Source organism: Mangifera indica, chromosome 11 (assembly GCF_011075055.1).
Source record: "Mangifera indica cultivar Alphonso chromosome 11, CATAS_Mindica_2.1, whole genome shotgun sequence".
Taxonomy (NCBI): Eukaryota; Viridiplantae; Streptophyta; class Magnoliopsida; order Sapindales; family Anacardiaceae; genus Mangifera; species Mangifera indica.
The window spans coordinates 557,325-576,302 of NC_058147.1; the positions used below are offsets into that span (position 1 = coordinate 557,325).

At 34.5% G+C, this 18,978-nt stretch overlaps 3 protein-coding genes across 5 annotated transcripts; 1 reads left to right on the top strand and 2 right to left on the bottom strand.

Moving 5' to 3' along the window:
- Positions 1–3,504: 3,504 nt before the first annotated feature.
- Positions 3,505–7,212, bottom strand: LOC123229738 (probable CoA ligase CCL5). 2 transcript variants are annotated; one of them, XM_044655665.1, is made up of 5 exons: positions 5,899–7,212; positions 4,241–4,386; positions 4,091–4,158; positions 3,874–3,976; positions 3,505–3,807 (listed from the first exon to the last, which is right to left on the bottom strand). In XM_044655665.1, the coding sequence occupies exons 1-5, from the start codon at positions 7,079–7,081 to the stop codon at positions 3,694–3,696; spliced, it is 1,614 nt and encodes a 537-aa protein (XP_044511600.1). In that variant the 5' UTR covers positions 7,082–7,212; the 3' UTR covers positions 3,505–3,693. The 2 variants fall into 2 exon arrangements, with proteins under 2 accessions (XP_044511600.1, XP_044511599.1); XM_044655664.1 differs by having other exon boundaries at positions 5,863–7,211.
- Positions 7,213–13,396: 6,184 nt separating this feature from the next.
- Positions 13,397–13,981, top strand: LOC123229608 (auxin-responsive protein SAUR36). Its single transcript, XM_044655534.1, has one exon. It carries the CDS (start codon positions 13,584–13,586, stop codon positions 13,890–13,892), a length of 309 nt encoding a protein of 102 aa, XP_044511469.1. The 5' UTR covers positions 13,397–13,583; the 3' UTR covers positions 13,893–13,981.
- Positions 13,982–14,106: 125 nt separating this feature from the next.
- LOC123229607 (probable CoA ligase CCL5) lies at positions 14,107–17,863 on the bottom strand. 2 transcript variants are annotated; one of them, XM_044655533.1, is made up of 5 exons: positions 16,555–17,863; positions 14,852–14,997; positions 14,702–14,769; positions 14,485–14,587; positions 14,107–14,417 (listed from the first exon to the last, which is right to left on the bottom strand). In XM_044655533.1, exons 1-5 carry the CDS (start codon positions 17,735–17,737, stop codon positions 14,304–14,306), a joined length of 1,614 nt encoding a protein of 537 aa, XP_044511468.1. In that variant the 5' UTR covers positions 17,738–17,863; the 3' UTR covers positions 14,107–14,303. The 2 variants fall into 2 exon arrangements, with proteins under 2 accessions (XP_044511468.1, XP_044511467.1); XM_044655532.1 differs by having other exon boundaries at positions 16,519–17,852.
- Between the last annotated feature and the right edge of the window lie 1,115 nt (positions 17,864–18,978).

Here is an 18,978-nt window from a genome sequence, read left to right on the forward strand (position 1 = left end):
GAAACATATATATGTATGAGAGCTGCAGAAAAATACTAATTAACAACCACCACATATTGCTGTATATCGTCTAGATTCAATCATTTGCAATTAAACGTTGAGCAAAAAGAAAACCTCTCTAACTTTTCTAGTCGTATCGAGATGGCTCTGCTGTTTGAATCAAGAATCTTGTTTCAATTAGTGGGGCTCTGATGTGATGTGAGCCATGAGAATTCATAAATCTAGTTAATTCGAATGCACGAGTTCGATCTTATTAAAATCACATTTATAATTAAATTATTTTTTAAATTCGTTGGGCCTCAGTTCATGATCTTGAATCGATCCCATGTTTGTTAAAGGTTGGATGTATATCAAATTCATCCCTGATTGGGCCACATAAAGCATGGATAAGAAGAAACAATTATTCTAATTATATAATCTATAAAGGTTCATAATCTATGTTGGTATCTGCGAATGACATTGATGTTAACAGTATTTTGTCTTTGTGTAAGGGTGGATTTGATCTAATCTGAATTGAATTGAATCTAAAGCTAATTCAAACTCAGATAAAATATAGTATATAATTTGAGTTTGAATTTGAATTCATATATAATATCTTTAAATGTTATGAATAAAATAAATAATATTATTAAAGAGATAAATAAACAAATAAATCTCCAATCAAATTAAAATTTCAATTTGAGATTTAGGGGAAAGGACTATTTTTCACCCAATTTTTAGGTTATTTTCAAACTTATATCCATGGGAGATGAAAAATCCTTTTCCCACCTATGACTAAATTACCGTCCAAATTTTCAGTTAGAGACAAGAGTAAAATCGTCATTTTACCTATAAACTTTAAAATTTTAAAATTTCACCATTTCCCCCTTCAGGTTTTAAAAACAACACCTCACCTCTAGGGTTTGCTTCCTTCTCCGGTCACTACTGACGATGGACGCATTCCACTGATATCTCATCTCCGACTATAAAGGACGACGAAGAATGATCCTTTGTCGCCTAGATCTGAAAAAACAGACGAAGGACAACGCTTCGTCGTCCTTCGTTGTCACGTCTAGATGACGCAACGAGCGACGAGTGGAGCGACAAAGAGAGACCTCTTCGTTGCACGGTGGAAAAAAAAGTTTTTCATCTCTCGTGGGTATACGTTTGAAAATGACCTAAAAATTGGATAGAAAATAGTCCTTTTCTCTTAGATTAATTATATTTGAATTAGATCTACCCCATTGTGTTTGATGACTGGAGGGTCAGAAAATGTGCACAAAAAGAAGAGAAAGGGAAACCAGCCATATGCAAGTGGTGGCTCCGATCGGGGTTCCAGGTTCGAATAATTAAACTCTCAATTATTAGTATGTGGATCCAGAGGCAGCCTCATGAATCTTTTTTCATGATTTGAAAGCATCAACTAAATTTTATGCAACGTGCAGTTGATCCTTTTATCACTCTTCGCTATTCTTTTTGTTGTTTATTTTTCAATTATACTTAAATTATTGTATTGAAAAGATAAAGAAAGATAATTACGCTCCCCCAGCGTCAATCAAGTCTGAACTTTGACAAAGAATGTTATTTTTAATGAAAATAAAGATTCTTCGTAATTTTAATACAATTTTATTCCAACTTTCAGGGGCTATAAAGTTTGTTCAAGATCAGGGTTCATTTGCTTTAGATCAGACCAAAGTAAGATCTAATTTGAAATAGGTTTGAATTCAAAAAAAATTAATTCAAGATCAATGAATTGGATTTTGAACTCAGTTCGAATATAATATTATTTTAGATTTGTTTGAGCTAACTTAAATCTAATTTATTTTATGAAAACAAGTCGAATCATTATCTCAAATGTGGTTCAACCCAAAAAAGTTAATTCAAAACTGATAAGTTAAAATTCAAATTTGGCTCGAAAATATTTTATTTTAGATTTGGTTCGAACTAAATCTATTTTATTTTATAAAAATGAGTATTAAATCCGAGCAGATGGGACAACCTTATTCAAGAGAATGGAAAATGATATTATAAACATCATAGTGAATTGAGGGTTATCTGAGATGTCTAGCTAAATGACACAAGCCACGAATTTTATATGGTAAAGGAGTGGAGTTGATGGAAGCATCTTCAAAGGACAAATCATAAAGAAGTCTAAATTTTAATAGTAATGCTAAATCAGAAGTCTTTTCTTGTATTCAATAATAAAAAAGAAAAAGAGTTAAAGAGATTAATCCCATTAAAATTCATGATTCAGGCTTTAATCTTGAAGCATATATCCATATTAAAAGTCAACTTGGATATAAAATAAAAGTAAAATGTACTAAGAAAAAGGGGTTTGAGGTTTAATCATGCATGTATGAAGAAGATAAGAAGGAAATTTGTTGATCCTTGCCACTAGAGATAACTTGAATAATAAAAATTGTGAGCATTTAAGTAACAATGAGGGTATGAACTCAAATCTTGTTAGCCGTATATCAAGATCAAATTAGATCAACTGAATCAGTTAATATTGTCTTTGTCTATGAATGTACAACATTTCTTATCAATTTTAGAGTTATAAGATATAAAAGATATAATCAAATATTTGACTCTTAACTTTCACGTCCCGACTAATCCTGACTAATCTACGAAGATGTCTTTTAGAACAAATTGAAGATATAATCTGGATTTTGAGAGCACTATCATGAACACACTACAAATGCAAATTGCAAATGACTTGATTATGCTCACGTCTGGGACAAGGATCCCACTTCTATAATTAAGGAACAAGTTACAAGAGGCCTTTGGCATGTGAAGAGATTTATATTTGCAGCGCAGAGGAAAGGGAAGGGTCCCCAACACACAAGATTTAAGTTACATGGCGCCCTGTGCCCTCCACACATTGCCAATCTTCAATTTTATCTCTTCGGCTTTCAGTGGTGCTCTTCAATGGCAAACTGACTAGCCAAAATCCCCTTACAAAAAATAAAATACTACCTAAAAAAGTGGCGAAGAATGAAACTGAGTGAGATTGTGGAGAGATGGAGGAAGAGAAAGAAAGGTCATTTTGCTGTGTATACAAAGGAAGGCAAAAGGTTTGTCGTGCCTCTATACTACTTGAATCACCCCATCTTCAGAGTACTATTAGAGATGGCTGAGGAAGAATTTGGCATAATGGCTAACAGACCACTCCAAGTTCCTTGTGAGGAAGAATTGATGGGCAACATCCTCTCTTTGCTAAGAAGAAATGCCTCCGATGTCCATGAAAACTTGCAGGGTAGCTTCAATAGCATCTTTCTTTTCAATCTTTCATGCTCATAATCAACATCATCATCATCAAAATGTAGTTCCATTCATAAGATATTGAGGCTTCAGGAATGAATTCAAGTGTAGTTCCCGGGTTAAATATTGTATTTGTCTAGTCTGCGAAATTCTCCTTCATTTTTCATTGTCTCATGGCAAAATTCCAAAAAAGCGTATCCACGATTTGCTTGACTAATAGGTTTCCAGGGCCCAAAGAACATGAACGAGCCGGCAATTACACAATAAAGAGAAAGTATGCAGGATTTATCCTGATTGACTACATCCAGCAAAGTCAATTTTATTTCAAATCTCTTTTTACAATGAAAATTTAAAAAGGATCGTTATGGGTTAAGTCTAAATAGCTTGCAGGACTCACAAATAGAACTAACTAGTACTTCCAAGGATAAGTTTTCTGGTAAAAACATAAATTATTCATAGTTTGGAGGTTGCAAGCTTGATTAGATCCTTTCTGAGAATCTTGCCAGAAGGATTCTTAGGGATCGCAGCCACAAATGCTACTCTTCGGACTCGCTTGTATGGAGCAACCTACAAATAAATTGCTTGTTATGACATTTCACTACTGATCTACAAACACTTGCACATCAGACAAACCTGTCTAGCAACAAAATCCATGACTGCAGCCTCTGATAAATCGCTTCCAGCTTTTCTTACAATGTATGCCATGGGATATTGCCCAACCTCCTTGTCAGGAAATCTGAAATTCAACATACAACAACCAAACTCTTCAGTTTCATTCAGAATAGACACAAACGGTTTCGTAGGAATGAAGTTCAATTACAAAAGAGCTCTTATAATGCAAGAAACGTACGGTATAACTGCAGCATCAGAGATCTCTGGATGAGTAAGTAACAAGGCTTCTAATTCTGCAGGAGGAACCTGCCACATTGAGATTTCAGAGTCAATAGCCACTAAAATGATAGTGAAAGAAGTGAAGTAAAATAATCAGTGTTCTGTTCACCTGATATCCCTTATATTTAATCAGCTCCTTCAGTCGATCGACAACAAAAATGAAGCCATCCTTATCAATGTAGCAGAGATCACCAGTTCTCAACCATCCTTCCGAATCAAGTGTCGATGCAGTAGCTTCTTCATTACTAAAATAACCTGCAACAATCGCACAAAAAGTAATATTCATCAGAAGAAATGTATTAAATAGACAGAATTATACCATTTCTATAGCCATGGATTGCACAGCTAGCCTGGAATAAGCACCCAGCAATGGATTGTTTGACATGATTCTAAAAACATGATCATTCGGCAAAATGTACGGTTCAATGATCATGTTGCTACTTGGACAAATAAACATATTAGATAGAATAAAAATATGTGCACACAGTCTTGAATACACAATTAAATATATATATGACATATCATCATAAATTTTAAGAGATATTTTGTCCTCGTCTATGCACTCAATTACTCAATTATATGATAAAAAATTATATATGTACTAATTATGTACTTAAAACTATGTACAAAACATTGTTCAAACTAAAAAAATAATTAAATATCAATGCTTGCAATTGCTCACCAACATTTACCAGAATAACGATGGGCAAGTACTTACATTGCGCAAAAAATGGATCAAAGATTGTTTAGAAACTGATAAAACAAATACTCACACGAAAGAAAGAATACGCATAATTTCTCTTAGTTCACCCAAAACGAGTTACGTTTTACAAAGTTAACATTATTTAATATTTCCTCACGTTTCTTCATAATGAATGCTATAAATTTATTATCACATTCATACAAGAGAATAATATGTTTATTTATAATAAGATTATCCCTAAACCCTAAACTGTTTTAAGACTCTTATTATTAAATCAAATGATTATTATTTCTTAGAGAAATTATAATACTGCTCTACCAAAGATACTCGAATAAAAAATAAAAAAAGTCTTACATCTAATAAAATTAAGTAAAATGAGTGATAGATAAGTGTGTGGATTGGATCTTAACACAAGTGAATTGGTTTTGTGTAATATAATTTTTAATCTTTATAATTGTAAGTTCAATATATTTTGACATAGTATTAGAACACAAGTCAAATGACAGATCTAACACTCTAAAGTGTTCCTAGATACAAGTGACAATATACCAACAAAAAAAAATTTAGTTGAACAACATATTTAATACCCTATGATAGTTGCACTTGAACGACTGAGCCAAAGAGTTTAATAGACTATAATGGTTGCACTTATATAGAGGTATTAAAGACTCAAATGAAAAAAAAAAAGAATCTCACATCTAATAAAATAAAATAAAATAAATGATATATAAATATACGAAGTAAACTAAAACACCAACTAATTGATTTTATATGGTAAAGATTTTAATCTCTACCCCATACGCATAATATATTTAGACAAAATGTGAATAGCATCTGACAGGTGACACCCTATCCGTTAAACAGGCTTCGAGGGCACTATCCTGACACTCCCACCCACTTGCGCCGATGAGCGAGACTCGCATGCGTTAGCATAATGTCTTATGGACGAAGAATATTGCTATTACACCACAAACCAACAAGCGAAAAACAATAAATTGGCAAGGATCACAAGTAAGTCATTGTTATACCCTTCATGATAGGGGGCCCCCTAAGCCAAAGCTCACCCGTTTGGTTCACCGATAAAGCCTCACCACTATCCGGGTTCACAATCTTCGCCTCCATGCTTGCTGACAACATCCCGGCCGTTCCATACCTCCTACTCTCCTCTAACGTGTCCGTTGACGACCCTATTCCAGTTGACTCGGTCAAGCCATACCCCTGAAGAATTTTCACAGTCGGATACTTCTGCACGAACCCTTCTATCACTTCTTTACTCAGCGGTGCCCCACCACACAAACAAGACTGCAACGAACTCAAGTCATACTTTGACTTTAACTGATCGGCGGAGTTTATCATTGCTACCAGTATTGGCGGCACAAGAGGCAAGTTCGTGACGCGGTATTTTGAAATCGCTGATAGCATCTCGTGCATATCGAATTTGGAGAGCACTACGATCGTCGTTCCGGATGCGATTAGGCCCATAGCAAACGCTGCTAGACCATAGATGTGAAACATAGGAACAGTACATATGAACGTCTCTTGTGCTCCGTCTGAAGTGAAGCGCCTAACAATGGTTTCTATCATTGCTATGAGATTACGATGAGACGACACCACACCCTTGCTAGCGCCGGTTGTACCAGACGAATACAGGAGAGTCGCTGTATCATCTTGGCTGACTCGGTCTCTAACTCGACTTCCAGTCGGTTCCTTTGTCATCATTTCCTGTAAAGTAGTCAAAATCTTTGCTTCAGGAGTGATGCTTTCTGGGTCTTCGAGGAGTACGACTGGAAGCGAGGACCCGGCGAGTTTGGGGATGAGTTCTTTGATAGTGAAAGCAACTACAGGTTTTGAATCGGTGATTTGCTTGGCGATTTCTCCACGAGTGTTGAGAGGGTTTGTGGTGGTGATAATGGCACCGAGAGACATCACAGCGAGACAGACGATGGGAAAGAAAATCGAGTTAGGGGAGAGGAGGAGGATGACGTGACCTTTTCGAATACCCATGTCGGAGAGACACGTGGCGACAGAATCAACCGCTCTCCAGAGGTCGGAGAAGGTGATCTGGCGGCCTGTGCTGGCGTCGATGAAGGCGACGTTGCCATGGTGAGGCCTGGAAGAGATGAATGTTGTAACGTCAAGTGAATGGTTCTTCGGGAGAGGGGTTGGCTTGCGTTTGCTGTAGAAAATGGAGTTCGATTTGCAGAATCCGCTTTTTGGATCAACATTAATATTGCTGACTTGAGCCATTTGATCGATTTCTGCCTTTCTGAACTCTGAGCTTCAGTTTGTTTTGAACGCCGTCCTGTATCAGATAGACATAGATGGGCGAGAAGGCTTTGACTGCTTAGTTTTGGCCTTCGTTGGCGTGCGCACATTTGCCCGTGTTTTGTGGAAATAGAATTTTCACTGATTAATCGTAGCCGTTCGATACTTCCATTCATGGGCTGACAGTGCGAATTGTGACTCATAAGTCATAATCAGACAAGGACTGTCTGTGAAACAAGTCCATTTGTTCACGTGCAAATCATGACAGATTGTTAATTTTCTAACATGCCCATGTGGATGAGTGTTAGATGTCGGGGAAAAGTACCATAGCCCACTATTTTTTAAGTCATTCTTAAACCTATTCTTACATAAGAAAAAAAAAAAAAATTTTCTCACTTATTATCAAACAAACATCAAAATTTTCGGTTAAAGATAATAGGTAAAATTATTATTTTAATTATAAATTTTAAAACTTTAAAATTTTATCATTTTTTTCTTTAAGTTTTAAAAATTAACATTTCAACTCATCTTCAAAGTTTGAAAAGTTTAGATTTTACCTCTAAGATTTGTTTTCTTCTTCGGCCACCACCGACAACCGATGTATTTCATCGATCTCTCATATCTGACTATAAAGGATGACAAAAAACTACCCTTCGCCTTTTAGATCTGGACTACGAAGCATCGTCCTTTGTTTAGAGTGACGAATATATCTCTGTCTCTTCATCGCACCATCGTAGTCGCACCAGGAGAAGGAGGAGGCAGGTGACGATGCCAGAGATGACGTTAGAAGATAAAATTGAAGAATGGGGGTGAAGCTGCTATTTTTGAAAGTTATGGAGGCGACTACGTTTTGAAAAATATGAAAACTCTAGGTTTGAGGGTAAAAATGTTACTTTTCAAAGTTTAAAAACTTTAGATAACAGTAAAATATTAGTTTCTAAAACCTAAGGGGGGTGAAAAGTAATAAATTTTATAATTTTTTAACATAAACAGTTAAATGACTATTTTACCTCTCCTTTTAACAAAAAAAATTAATTGAAGTTTATCTACGAATGAGAAAAGAGGTTTTTCATCTCCTGTAAGTATAAGTTTGAAAATAACCAAAAAAATGGGTGGGAAATAGTCCTTTTCCCTTAGATGTTGTGATCAATTGTAGCTTTAAAAAATTATTTTTTATGTATGATTAATATTTTTCATCCAGAATCAACTCTTTTTTAAGACCACCAAAATAATAGATAAAAAATCATTTTTTTTATAAATAGACCCAGAACTTTTTAAATATGGTAATTTAATACTTAAAAACGCATGAAATTTTTTAAAATCCATAGCCATATATCCGTATTTTAAAAAATTATGATTGTTACAGCATATATTTTAAAAGTATCATGATACTCTTAATCATGTGTAAAATAACATTCATACCTTTAATTTATTATATTATATTTAAATTTTTTAAGTAAATATTATCTTTTAAACTATTGAAAGAATATTAGAAATTAAAAATGAAAAAAAAACACCTTTATATTAAAAAAAAAACCTTAAAATTTGTTATTAATACTTATAATATTTTGAAAAATTATATTTATCCCAAAATTTTGATAATATATCTAGACATTTATTTTAATTTAGTTTCTATGGTAAGTAGAAATTCTAGATTGGTTGGGAATAATTGTTATGCCATAAAGTAAAGACATGGAATATGGAATCTCATTAATATAGAAGACTAAATTTGTCATGTTGAATTTTTCAATAAAGACCGACGATCTCCAGGCGACGTCTCTTCCTCCCCGGCGTCTCCTATTTTCAATCGTGCGACGTCTTCCCCTCCTAGGTATCGTTTTCGTCGATGATGACATTATACAACATCGGAAGTGCACAACCAGAAGGAGAGGTCATCAGAGAGGGAGAGTAGATGCTTAAAGATCATCGGTCGTCACTAAAAAAATTGGATCTGAAAGTTTGAAAATCCTAAGGGGAAAATATAATTTTTGAAAACTTTGGTTAGGGGGAAACTTTAGTTTTTAAAATTTAGGAGGGAAAAAAGAGATAAAATTTCAAGAGATTAGGATTTTATTAATTTTAACTGTTCATAGATAAGTATTTGATATTATCAAAGTTAATAAGGGAAAATTTGAAAATGCAGCATACCTTGGGTGGGATATAGTCCTTTGGGCCTTTATCAAATTCATCCCTGATTGGGCCACATAAAGCATGGATAAGAAGAAACAATTATTCTAATTATATAATCTATAAAGGTTCATAATCTATGTTGGTATCTGCGAATGACATTGATGTTAACAGTATTTTATGTCTATGTGCATGGATGGATTTGACCTTATCTTATTTGAATTGAATCTAAAACTAATTCAAAATCAGATAAAATATAGTATATAATTTGAGTTTAAATTTAAATTCATATATAATATTTTAAAATATTATAAATAAAATAAATAATATTATTAAAGAGATAAATTAACAAATAAATCTCGAATCAAATTAAAATTTAAATTTGAGACTAATTAGACTTGAATTTGATCTACCCCATTGTGTTTGATGACGGGAGGGCGGAAAATGTGCACAAAAAGAAGGGAAAGGGAAACTAGCCATATGCAAGTGGTGGCTCCGATCAGGGTTCCAAGTTCGAATAATTAAACTCTCAAGGCCAAACGACTATTTCCCACCCAAGGTATGCTGCAATCTCAAGTTTCCACCCTTTAACTATGAAAATATCAAATATCCACCCATGATCGGATAAATTTAACGAAACCCTAACCCCTGAAAATTTAATCTCATTTCTCCTCCTAAAAGTTTAAAAACTAACATTTTTTCCTAAGCTAAGTTTGAAAAGATCTCATTTTCCCTCCCTAGGGTTTAGTTTCCAAACCCTTTCACTTTCTCTGATGCCATTGCCGGCCATCTCCCCCTCCCGACGGTTTTTCTTCCACTGACGGCCCCCCTCAACTCCACCCCAACCCATTCGACGCAGAGAGACGTCGTCTAGGAAGAGAAATCGTCTTCCCAGATGACAAAGACGAGATCAATTGGAAAGAGAAATCGTCTTTTTAGACGATGAAGGCGAGATCAATCGATCGATCTCATCTTCGTCGTCTGGGAAGACGATCATCTTCTTAGATGAAGACGACTCGTCTTCCCAGAGGACGACGAGTCGTCTCGTCTTCCTCTGGGAAGACAATCGTCTTCCTAGATGACGACGACGATTGGGAAGACGAAGAATTTAACGAAGTTCTTCGTCTTCCAAGGCTTCTCCAACGCCGATCGGGGGTCCAAATGAGAGGAAAGAGATCACCGGAAGGAGAGGATGCTTCGGGAGGGAGAGGTCGTCGGCAATGGAGCCGGAGATGTCATCGGAGATTTCAAAACGAAACCCTAGCGTGAAACTGCTATTTTTTAAAACTTAGGCTAGGAAAAAATTTTAGTTTTTAAAGTTTAGGGGGGCAAAAATGGATTTTATTTTAGTTTATTTTTAATATTATAGAAAAAATGACGATTTTACCTTTACCACCATTAATTTTAACTACTCATAGGTGGGTGTTTGATATTTCCATAATTAAATAGTGGAAACTTGAGATTGCAACATACCTTGGGTGGGAAATAGTCGTTTGGCCAACTCTCAATTATTGGTATGTGGATCCAGAGGCAGCCCCATGAATCTTTTTTCATGATTTGAAAGCATCAACTAAATTTTATGCAACGTGCGGTTGATCCTCTTATCACTCTTCGTCTATTCTTTTTGTTGTTTATTTTTCAATTATACTTAAATTAGGGTAATTAATTAAAATAAGCAAAAATTTATCTGTTTATACGTTTTTAGGCCAACATAAAAAAGTTTCACCAAATTAAGCAAACACTAATTTTTTTACCCTTTTTACCTTTATGTTGAAAAACCAAGTAAAAATATTTTTTCTAAAAATGTGCATCGGTTTATGGTGGTTACAATGGTGGTAGAGATTTTACAGGGAAACCTTAAATATGTCGAATTATGTATATGGATGTTCTTAAATGTTTCGAATGGTATAAAATGATGTAATTTCGATGTTAATGGATGTCTGGAAGTATAGCCGTTGAGAGACAAAAGCACGCAAATTTACAGTGTCGTGCAAATCTCGTAAATACTGTTCAGACAGCGTAAACACTGTTCACATCGCGCAAATACTGTTCAAACAGCGCAAAAGCAGATATCATTGTTTGTGAACAAGATTTTTGCGCGATTTTGCAAGCGGTTTGAACAGTGTTTGCGCGACACTGCAAATTTGCGCGCTTTTGTCTCTCAACGGCTACACTTCTAGACATCCATTAACATCGAAACTACATCATTTTATACAATTTAAAATATTCAAAAACATCCATATACATAATTTGACATATTTAGGGTTTCACTGTAAAATCCCTAACCCCCATCGTAACCACCATAAACCGACACATATTCTCAGAAAAAATATTTTACTTGGTTTTTCAACATAAGGGTAAAAAGGGTAAAAAAATTAGTGTTCGCTTAGTTTGATGAAACTTTTTTATGTTGGCCTAAAAATGTATAAACGGACATATTTTTATGTCGCCGGAGATTTCAAAACGAAACCCTAGGGTGAAACTTTTATTTTTTAAAACTTAGGCTAAGGAAAAATTTTAGTTTTTAAAGTTTAGGGGGGCAAAAGTGAATTCTATTTTAGTTTATTTTTAATATTATAGAAAAAATGACAATTTTACCTTTATCACCGTTAATTTTAACTACTTATAGATGGGTGTTTGGTATTTTCATAATTAAATAGTAAAAATTTGAGATTACAGCATACCTTGGATGGGAAATAGTCGTTTGGCCAACTCTCAATTATTGGTATGTGGATCCAGAGGCAGCCTCATGAATCTTTTTTCATGATTTGAAAGCATCAACTAAATTTTATGCAACGTGCGGTTGATCCTCTTATCACTCTTCGTCTATTCTTTTTGTTGTTTATTTTTCAATTATACTTAAATTATTGTATTGAAAAGATAAAGAAAGATAATTACGCTCCCCCAGCGCCAATCAAGTCTGAACTTTGACAAAGAATGTTATTTTTAATGAAAATAAAGATTCTTCGTAATTTTAATAAAATTTTATTCCAACTTTCAGGGGCTATAAAGTTTGTTCAAGATCAGGGTTCATTTGCTGTAGATCAGACCAAAGTAAGATCTAATCTGAAATAGGTTTGAATTCAGAAAAATTAATTCAAGATCAATGAATTGGATTTCTAACTCAGTTCGAATATAATATTGCTTTAGATTTGTTTGAGCTAACTTAAACCTAGTTCATTTTATGAAAATAAGTTGAATCCTGATCTCAAATATGGTTCAATCCGAAAAAATTAATTCAAGATTGACAAGTTAAAACTCAAATTTGACTCAAAAATATTTTATTTTAGATTTGATTCAAACTAAATCAATTTTATTTTATAAAAATGAGTATTAAATCCGAGCAGATGGGACAACCTTATTCAAGATAATGGAAAATGATATCATAAACATCATAGTGAATTGGGTGTTATCTGAGATGTCTAGCTAAATGACACAAGCCACGAATTTTATATGGTAAAGGAGTGGAGTTGATGGAAGCATCTTCAAAAGACAAATCATAAAGAAGTCTAAATTTTAATAGTAATGCTAAATCAGAAGTCTTTTCTTGTATTCAATAATAAAAAAAGAAAAAGAGTTAAAGAGATTAATCCCATTAAAATTCATGATTCAGGCTTTAATCTTGAAGCATATATCCATATTAAAGAGTCAACTTGGATATAAAATAAAAGTAAAATGTATTAAGAAAAAGGGGTTTGAGGTTGAATCATGTATGTATGAAGAAGATAAGAAGGAAATTTGTTGATCCTTGCCACTAGAGATAACTTGAATAATAAAAATTGAGAGCATTTAAGTAACAATGAGGGTCTGAACTCAAATTTTGTTGGTTGTATATCAAGATCAAATTAGATCAACTGAATCAATTAATAATATTTTTATCTATGAATGTATAACGTTTCTTATCAATTTTAGAGTTATAAGATACAAAAAATAAAACCAAATATTTGACTCTTAACTTTCACATCCCGATTAATCCTGACTAATTTATGAAGATGTCCTTTAGAACAAATTGAAGATATAATCTGGATTTTGAGAGCACTATCATGAACACACTACAAATGCAAATTGCAAATGACTTGATTATGCTCACATGTCTGGGACAAGGATCCCACTTCTATAATTAAGGAACAAGTTACAAGAGGCCTTTGGCATGTGAAGAGATTTATATTTGCAGCGCAGAGGAAAGGGAAGGGTCCCCAACACACAAGATTTAAGTTACATGGCGCCCTGTGCCCTCCACACATTGCCAATCTTCAATTTTATCTCTTCGGCTTTCAGTGGTGCTCTTCAATGGCAAACTGACTAGCCAAAATCCCCTTACAAAAAATAAAATACTACCTAAAAAAAGTGGCGAAGAATGAAACTGAATGAGATTGTGAAGAGATGGAGGAAGAGAAAGAAAGGTCATTTTGCTGTGTATACAAAGGAAGGCAAAAGGTTTGTCGTGCCTCTATACTACTTGAATCACCCCATCTTCAGAGTACTATTAGAGATGGCCGAGGAAGAATTTGGCATAATGGCTAACAGACCACTCCAAGTTCCTTGTGAGGAAGAATTGATGGGCAACATTCTCTCTTTGCTAAGAAGAAGAAATGCCTCCGATGTCCATGAAAACTTGCAGGGCAGCTTCAATAGCATCTTTCTTTTCAATCTTTCATGCTCATAATCAACATCATCATCAAAATGTAGTTCCATTCATAAGATATTGAGGCTTCAGGAATGAATTCAAGTGTAGTTCCTGGTTTAAATATTGTATTTGTCTAGTCTGCGAAATTCTCCTTCATTTTTCATTGTCTCATGGAAAAATTCCAAAAAAGGGTGTCCACGATTTGCTAGATTAATAGGTTTCCAGGGCCCAAAGAACATGAACGAGCCGGCAATTACACAATAAAGAGAAAGTATGCAGGATTTATCCTGATTGACTACATCCAGCAAAGTCAGTTTTATTTCAAATCTCTTTTTACAATGAAAATTAAAAAAGGATCGTTATGGGTTAAGTCTAAATAGCTTGCAGGACTCACAAATAGAACTAACTAGTACTTCCAAAGATAAGTTTTCTGGTAAAAACATAAATTATTCATAGTTTGGAGGTTGCAAGCTTGATTAGATCCTTTCTGAGAATCTTGCCAGAAGGATTCTTAGGGATCGCAGCCACAAATGCTACTCTTCGGACTCGCTTGTATGGAGCAACCTACAAATAAAATTGCTTGTTATGACATTTCACTACTGATCTACAAACACTTGCACATCAGACAAACCTGTCTAGCAACAAAATCCATGACTGCAGCCTCTGATAAATCTCTTCCAGCTTTTCTTACAATGTATGCCATGGGATATTGCCCAACCTCCTTGTCAGGAAATCTGAAATTCAACATACAACAACCAAACTCTTCAGTTTCATTCAGAATAGACACAAAAGGCTTCGTAGGAATGAAGTTCAGTTACAAAAGAGCTCTTATTATGCAAGAAACGTACGGTATAACTGCAGCATCAGAGATCTCTGGATGAGTAAGTAACAAGGCTTCTAATTCTGCAGGAGGAACCTGCCACATTGAGATTTCAGAGTCAATAGCCACTAAAATGAAAGTGAAAGAAGTAAAGTAAAATAATCGGTGTTCTGTTCACCTGATATCCCTTATATTTAATCAGCTCCTTCAGTCGATCGACAACAAAAATGAAGCCATCCTCATCAATGTAGCAGAGATCACCAGTTCTCAACCATCCTTCCGAATCAAGTGTCGATGCAGTAGCTTCTTCATTACTAAAATAACCTGCAACAATCGCACAAAAAGTAATATTCATCAGAAGAAATGTATTAAATAGACAGAATTACACCATTTCTATAGCCATGGATTGCACAGCTAGCCTGGAATAAGCACCCAGCAATGGATTGTTTGACATGATTCTAAAAACATGATCATTCAGCAAAATGTACGGTTCAATGATCATGTTGCTACTTGGACAAATAGACATATTAGATACAATAAAAATATATGCACACAGTATTGAATACATAATTATATATATATATATATATATATATATATATATATATATATATATATATATATATATATGACATGCCATCATATGTTTAAGAGATATTTTATCCTCGTCTATACACTCAATTACTCAATCATATGATAATAAATTATATGTGTACTAATTGTATACTTAAAACTATGTACAAAACATTGTTCAAACTAAAAAAATAATTAAATATCAATGCTAGCAATTGCACACCAACATTTACCAGAAAAATGATGGGCAAGTACTTACATTGCGCAGAAAATGGATCAAAGATTATCTAGAAACTGATAAAATAAATAGTCACACGAGAGAAAGAATACGCATAATTTCTCTTAGTTCACCCAAAATCGAGTTACGTTTTACAGAGTTAACATTATTTAATATTTCCTTACGTTTCTTCATAATGAATGCTATAAATTTATTACCGCATTCATATAAAAGAATAATATGTTTAATTATAATAAGATTATCCCTAAACCCTAAACTATTTTAAGACTCTTATCATTAAATCAAATGATTATCATTTCTTAGAGAAATTCTAATACTACTCTACTTAAGATGCTCAAATAAAAAATAAAAAAAATCTCGCATTTAATAAAATTAAGTAAAATAAGTGGTATATAAGTGTGTGGATTGAATCTTAACACAAGTTAATTAGTTTTGTATACTATGAGTTTCAGTTTTCATACTTGTAAATCTAATATATTTCAATATAATATCATAACACAAGTCAAATGACAGACCTAATAATCGAAAGTGTTTTTAGATACAAGTAACAATATACTCAATTAAAAAACATTGAGTCAAACAACATATTTAATAACCTATAATGATTGTACTTGAACAACTGAGTTAAATAACGAGTTTAATAGTCTATAATGGTTACACTTATATAAGAGTGTTGAAGATTCAAATAAAAAAGAAAGAGAGTCTTATATCTAATAAAATTAAATAAAATAAATAATATATAAATATATGAATTAAACATCAACCGAACTAATTTTGTATGATATAGGATTTGATCTCCACTCTATACGTTCAATGTACTTAGACAAAAATGTGAATAGCATCTAACAGGTGACACCCTATCCGTTAAACAGGCCTCGAGGGCACTACCCTGACACTCCCACCCACTTGCCGAGGAGCGAGACTCGTATGCGTTAGCATAATGTCTTATGGACGAAGAATATTGCCATTACACCACAAACCAACAAGCGAAAAAGAATAAATTGGCAAGGATCACAAGTAAGTCATTGTTATACCCTTCATGATAGGGGGCCCCCTAAGCCAAAGCTCACCCGTTTGGTTCACCGATAAAGCCTCACCACTATCCGGGTTCACAATCTTCGCCTCCATGCTTGATGACAACATCCCGGCCGTTCCATACCTCCTACTCTCCTCTAACGTGTCCGTTGACGACCCTATTCCAGTCGACTCGGTCAAGCCATACCCCTGAAGAATTTTCACAGTTGGATACTTCTGCACGAACCCTTCTACCACTTCTTTACTCAGCGGTGCCCCACCACACAAACAAGACTGCAACGAACTCAAGTCGTACTTTGACTTTAACTGATCGGCGGCGTTTATCATTGCTACCAGTATTGGCGGCACGAGAGGCAAGGTCGTGACGCGGTATTTTGAAATCGCTGATAGCATCTCGTGCATATCGAATTTGGAGAGAACTACGATCGTCGTTCCTGATGCGAGTAGGGCCATAGCAAACACTGCTAGACCATAGATGTGAAACATAGGAACAGTACATATGAACGTCTCTTGTGCTCCGTCTGAATTGAAGCGCCCAACAATGGTTTCTATCATTGCTATGAGATTACGATGGGACGACACCACACCCTTGCTAGCGCCGGTTGTACCAGACGAATACAGGAGAGTCGCCGTGTCATCTTGGCTGACTCGGTCTCTAACTCGACTCCCATTCGGTTCCTTTGTCATCATTTCCTGTAAAGTAGTCAAAATCTTTGCTTCAGGAGTGATGCTTTCTGGGTCGTCGAGTAGTACGACTGGAAGCGAGGACCCTGCGAGTTTGGGGATGAGTTCTTTGATAGTGAAAGCAACTACAGGTTTTGAATCGGCGATCTGCTTGGCGATTTCTCCACCAGTGTTGAGAGGGTTTGTGGTGGTGATAATGGCACCGAGGGACATCACAGCGAGACAGATGATGGGAAAGAAAATCGAGTTCGGAGAGAGGAGGAGGATGACGTGACCTTTTCGAATACCCATGTCGGCGAGACACGTGGAGACAGAATCAACTGCTCTCCAGAGGTCGGAGAAGGTGATCTGGCGGCCTGTGCTGGCGTCGATGAAGGCGATGTTGCCATGGTGAGGCCTGGAAGAGATGAATGTTGTAACGTCAAGTGAATGGTTCTTCGGGAGAGGGATTGTCTTGCGTTTGCTGTAGAAAATGGAGTTCGCTTTGCAGAATCCGCTTCTTGGATCAACATTAATATTGCTGACTTGAGCCATTTGATCGATTTCTGCCTTTCTGAACTCTGAGCTTCAGTCTGTTTTGAACGCCGGACTGTATCAGATAGACATATATGTAGCCAGAAGGCTTTGACTGCTTAGTTTTGGCCTTCATTGGCGTGCGCACATTTGCCGGTGTTTTGTGGAAATAGACTTTTCACTGGTTAATCATAGCCGTTCGATACTTCCATGATATGCGAGTTGTGACTCATAAGTCATAATCGGACAATGAAAATGACTTTTTTTACTGTCTGTCAAACAAGTCTATTTGTTCACGTGCAAATCATGACAGATTGTTAATTTTCCCACCATGTCCATGCGGATGCGGGTTAGATGTTGTGATCAATTGTTGCCTTAGAAAATTATTTTTTATGTATAATTAATATTTTTCATCCAGAATCAACTCTTTTTTAAAGCCATCAAAATAATAGGTAATTAATAAAAAAATAAAAAAATTGTTTTTATAGATAGACCCAAACTTTAAAATCACATGAAATTTTTTAAAATCCACAGCCATATATCCGCATTTTAAAAAATTTATGATTCTTACGGTATATATTTTGAAAATATCATGATACTCTTAATCATGTGTAAAATAATATTTATATTTTAATTTATTATATTATATTTAATTTTTTTAAATAAACGTTATTTTTTTATTTATCAAGAAAATATTAAAAATTAAAAAACAACTTTCAGATATAAAAAAACCTTGAAAATTGTTATCAATACCTATAATATTTTAAAAAACTATATTTATCCCAAAATTTTGATAATATATCTAGTCATTTATTTTAATTTAGGTTCTATGGTAAGGAGAAATTCCGGATTGGTTGGGAATAATTGTTATGCCGTAAAGTAAAGACATGGAATAAGAAATCTCATTAATATAGAAGACTAAAATTGACATGTTGAACCTATAGTGGGAATAACTTAAAATGCCTAGTTCTATCCTCGTTTCAAATTAATTTGCCTTTTAATAAAGATGATCTGGTTCAATATTTTATGTTGAAAGTTTCATTTGATTGGATTGAAAGTGTTTAATTAATATAGTAATGATATATAAAAAGGTCAAAAGGTCAAACATTAAAGAAAATTTGTTTGACATATGTACGGAGAATGTGTCAGGCCAAAGGCCTTTTCCCACCCAAAGCACCATTTTGCCGTGGGCCCGCACTCCCTAATTTTAAAACTCCTAGTTACCTACCAATAAATAATAAACTTTATTAATTTTTTGAAGA

Excerpts from the sequence above, each read along its gene's own strand:
- LOC123229607 (XM_044655532.1), bottom strand. The coding sequence starts at position 17,737 with ATGGCTCAAGTCAGCAATATTAATGTTGATCCAAGAAGCGGATTCTGC. Across the intron at positions 14,998-16,518 it reads GGGGCCCCCTATCATGAAGG|GTTATTTTAGTAATGAAGAA; the intron begins GTATAACAATGA and ends CGATTGTTGCAG. Across the intron at positions 14,770-14,851 it reads TTAAATATAAGGGATATCAG|GTTCCTCCTGCAGAATTAGA; the intron begins GTGAACAGAACA and ends TCAATGTGGCAG.
- LOC123229608 (XM_044655534.1), top strand. The coding sequence starts at position 13,584 with ATGAAACTGAATGAGATTGTGAAGAGATGGAGGAAGAGAAAGAAAGGT.
- LOC123229738 (XM_044655664.1), bottom strand. The coding sequence starts at position 7,081 with ATGGCTCAAGTCAGCAATATTAATGTTGATCCAAAAAGCGGATTCTGC. Across the intron at positions 4,387-5,862 it reads GGGGCCCCCTATCATGAAGG|GTTATTTTAGTAATGAAGAA; the intron begins GTATAACAATGA and ends CGATTGTTGCAG. Across the intron at positions 3,977-4,090 it reads TCTGATGCTGCAGTTATACC|ATTTCCTGACAAGGAGGTTG; the intron begins GTACGTTTCTTG and ends GTTGAATTTCAG.